The 4123-nt window shown below is 39.1% G+C and overlaps 1 protein-coding gene across 1 annotated transcript in view; it reads left to right on the forward strand.

Annotated features, from left to right (window-relative positions):
- lox (lysyl oxidase) overlaps positions 1 to 3864 on the forward strand; it is a 13606-nt gene extending 9742 nt beyond the window's left edge. The window contains exons 5-7 of the mRNA XM_015374566.1: positions 109 to 204; positions 363 to 478; positions 3117 to 3864. Of these exons, the coding sequence (XP_015230052.1) occupies positions 109 to 204; positions 363 to 478; positions 3117 to 3123 (219 nt within the window). The 3' untranslated portion in view covers positions 3124 to 3864. The remainder of the gene's footprint in view (positions 1 to 108; positions 205 to 362; positions 479 to 3116) is intronic.
- Positions 3865 to 4123: the final 259 nt, after the last annotated feature.

Genomic DNA, 4123 nt, shown 5'->3' on the forward strand with positions numbered 1-4123 from the left:
TGTTTATGCTCTAAAAACATTCTAAATGACTTCGTTTCGAGTTTTGTTTTGGGTGTACTATTCCTTTAAGTTTTTTTGCTTTTTTTTTTTCCTGTTGTTTGTCTTTAGGGTTTGAGTCCCGGGTGTTACGACACCTACAACGCTGACATCGACTGTCAGTGGATCGACATCACCGACGTCCAGCCTGGAAAATACATCCTCAAGGTCTGAATGTGTATTTATATCCGTTCTTTTAATGAGCAGCAGATGAAACGCTCATCAGAACAGGAGATAAAGCTGTTTCTTCTGCGTTTTGGTGAAAGTGGCCTCCAGCTTCTCCTCAGTGAGCTTCTCCTGCTGATCTCCTTCTTCTTCTCCTGTAGGTGACGGTTAATCCCAGACAGCAGGTTCCAGAGTCCAACTATAACAACAACGTGGCTCGGTGTGACGTTCAGTACACGGGCAACGCTGCTCACATCTCTGGATGCACGCTGGCAGGGTAAGAACGTTGATTCACACTCTATCAAACATTTCTAGATTTCTATTTTTAGAACAAAAATTACAAGAAAATTGTTTTTTTTTTATTGCACAAAGTAAAGTTTTTCTCCTGCTGATAGATTTTGTCGCTACTGAAAATACTTTTTATTAAGTTACATCAGCATCTGAGTTTTTATCCCTTTCAGGCTAATTTAGTGGCTCTCCTGCTAGAATTTGAACCCACAGCATTAAAGGCTCAAGCAAAGCCTCCCACAGCATGATGCTGCCACCACCATGTTGGATTTCAGGACAATTTATAGAGCATTTTTGTACCAGGGTCAAATTGATTTGATCTAATCAGAGAACCGTTTTCCCACACTATGGCAGGACGTTATGGCATAAAATCTGCTAAATCACCTTCACATTCCACATACCTGAAACTGATTTATGGAGAAACTTGTTATAGAAGACGTCCTTAACCTTATTTAACCAGGAAAAATATGCATTGGATGTAACTCTAGTTCCATCCTGGTGAATGAAGGCTGCACCTCTGATGTCTGCAATACATTTATAACTGCTGGTCATTTATATTTCAGATAACAATTTTAAACTTATAAAAGATATCTTGAAATAACTGATCATCCCAGATGTGTCGTATTTATTTCTAGGTCATCTGAAATGATAAAATGAATTTCAGTGGCAAGGAAATTGATCATGCCTCGAATGAGACAAGGAAAGAAAAGTTATATGTCAACAATTGGTGGTGAGGTTGCTTAAGGACCCAGATGCAGAGCCGGGTGAAGCAGAGACGAGTTCTGACTGATTTAATTAAAGAACACAGGAAACAGAGGTACAAATCCAGAAATCTAACTAAAATGTTTAATAAACCAAAAACCATGGAGACATCAGGGGGAAAATGGGCCTGAAGAGCCACAGGGAGACGAGCTGAGTGACTGCAGAGGTGGAGTATTTAAGGAGAACAGAACAAAGGATGGACTAACGAGCTGAATGAGGAGCAGGTGTGGGTGGAACTGGCAAGAGGGAATCCAAGGGGAAAGAAAACTATCACAAGGGGGCAACAGAGAGTAACTAAAGAATGCTAGAATATTACGGAAAATAAAAACAAAACAACTGATAACAGAAAACTGAAAACCCAGAGTCACAACAAATGGGAAGAACCATAACATTATAGTGGAACAAATGCAACGCAAATAATGAAAGAAAATAAAGTGAATCCAGTAGAACTTTTTATTGCCTACCTGGAATGGGTGACAATAGTTGAAGAAACTTTTGGCTCTCAAAATGGTATCGGTGCCCTATTGGTTGGTACTCGCCGATACCGATACCACCATTTTAGTGCTGGATCGGGTCCCTGTCCGATACTGGTATCGGTATCGGTGCAACACTGGCTAAAACTGGCACATGATCTGGATCATTACCAAATGTAAATAGTTTATTCCTTGGAATGAGGCAAACCTCTGGTAATAATTTCCTTCAAATCCTTATATAAGTTTATAAATAAGCCACAGTGTGTGACTGCAGCCTCTGGTGTTTGTTCTGCGCTCACCTTCTTCATTCACTCTGCTCTCTTATTTGAGTTATGGCTCCCCTTCCCTGTCTTTTCGTCTTTAGTATGATACTTCTGGACTTTATATAGTCCAATGCTAAAGCTGTCAATAGTCGGTGCTGCCACCTTCTGGTTTGGGGGGGAACTACTTGTTCTGCCAGCTAATCTTAAAGAATCTTAAAAAATAAAAACTGCATCCAGATTATGATCAGGACCATCACCAATAGTTAATGAATTGTTCCTTAGACTGAGGTGAACCTTTGGTAAAAATGTCATTAAATCTGCTCATAAATTTAATGTTATCCTGAACACAGACTGACCTCCTCAGCGAAGGTAATAAGAGACACAATTTGTAGAATTGTGTTTTTTAGAAGCTCAAAGATGATTTATTATTTAAGATGTATTTAAAAGCTTCTGTATGTCAGATATAAGTAATTATCCCTCTAAATTACATACAATGATGTTTAGAATCTCAGCGTTTTCTCATGTTTTTTAGCCCGATCTGCTAAAATGCTCCATTTATCGACCTTTAGGGACGAGTTCAAAGACGCTTTTAGCTCAACTCGTCTGTTTTTCTGCTGGTTTCTGATGGACTGTCCTGGATTTATTTACAGATTAAATGATGAATCTGTTTGGCTTCCATTTAAATGTGATCATTGGGGGGGGCAGGTCCTGTTCTTCAGGGGCCCCTGTCGGCCCCTGTCTAAAACCATCAATGTTTTTACCAATCAGAAATGAAAATCCTTTTTCATATAGTCAAAATGGAGATCTAATTGATAAAAATGCGTCTTTGGATCTCCAAAATTGAACTAAAGGTGGTCAGACATCCAATTTAATGCTAAAATGGCCTGCCATACTTGTGAAAATTCTCTACTACTCTATTTTTCCAAACAAACAGCTTAGAAAAAAGGGAAACCTGAGAAAAAAAGTTTAAAAACTTCCTCTAACCTGAAGGTATCGTTGGTCCGACTCCTTTTCCTCGGACTCAGAATCTAAAAGGTTTCCTGTCAGCCATGAAGGCGGGTCTCTCAGATGCAGACATTTGCTGCCAGCATCTGTTCTCCTGCTCATCAAATTCTTTTCTCTCTTACAGGTACTGAGGAGAATCTAGAATCCAGCCTGAAGACGAAGTCAGAGATCGAATTGATCGAGTTAAAGTTGGACTTTGTTTATATTTGACCCAAATCATCCCTTATAAGCAAAAACACCTGAAGCCGAGCAGGAAGGATCCCACAGCAGAAAATCAGCTTCTACTGGTTCTGGTTCTTCATGTGTACTGTATTACCTCACAGCTGGAGTTACTGCTTTCCTGCTACTTCTTCTTCATTTACAGCCTTTATTTTTATTCATGGCATCTTCCTGATTCAAGCTTTCTGTTTCATTCAAGATTCATACAGATTATTAACAGTTTTATATTCGAAGCAGAAATTAAGATTAATAAAAAAAACTCAGAGCTCTATTTTGTTTTAACTTCTGTCTGTTAGACTCCCAGGGAACGAAGAGCGTTTCATCTTCTAAATATTTCTGCAAAAAATGCTTTAAAACAGAGAAGAACTCCTTCCTGCATGATTTCTGTTGCTTTTTGTATAAAACGTGAAAAAACATCCAGAGGTTTGAGCTTTAATGTTTCATTATTTCCCAGGACCTCGGTCCTCCTTAATCGTTGCTAAAGAACAGATCTTTGGGTTCTGGTGCTAAAATCAAGGTTTTCCTGCAGCTTTTTATTTCTATTAAAACCGTAGTGAGATATCAGTGGATGTGTGTGTTTGTGTTTTTCTCTGGATGAGCTCAGTGTCGTCCTCCAGCTGTGCTTCAATAAACGAACTCCTGTGTGACTGGATGTGCTGCTTTATTTCAAACGGTCGATGTTTGCTGTTTATTGTGAAAAATACTAATAAAGTTCCTGACAGGAGGATTTATTCAACAAACTTTTCATATTCCGTCACTTTACTGAAACAAACCTGAATGTTTAGAGACAGAGCGACACAAAGAAGCACATCATCCATAAGAGAAAGAGAACAGAGACGAGTTCATCCTAAAGACCTAATCTGCTCCGCATATCCATCTGGAAACCTTCCGTTGAAGTTATTTTGGGAAGGG

The sequence above is a fragment of the Cyprinodon variegatus genome, unplaced genomic scaffold (assembly GCF_000732505.1).
Source record: "Cyprinodon variegatus isolate N-32 unplaced genomic scaffold, C_variegatus-1.0 Scaffold105, whole genome shotgun sequence".
In the NCBI taxonomy this organism is placed as follows: domain Eukaryota; kingdom Metazoa; phylum Chordata; class Actinopteri; order Cyprinodontiformes; family Cyprinodontidae; genus Cyprinodon; species Cyprinodon variegatus.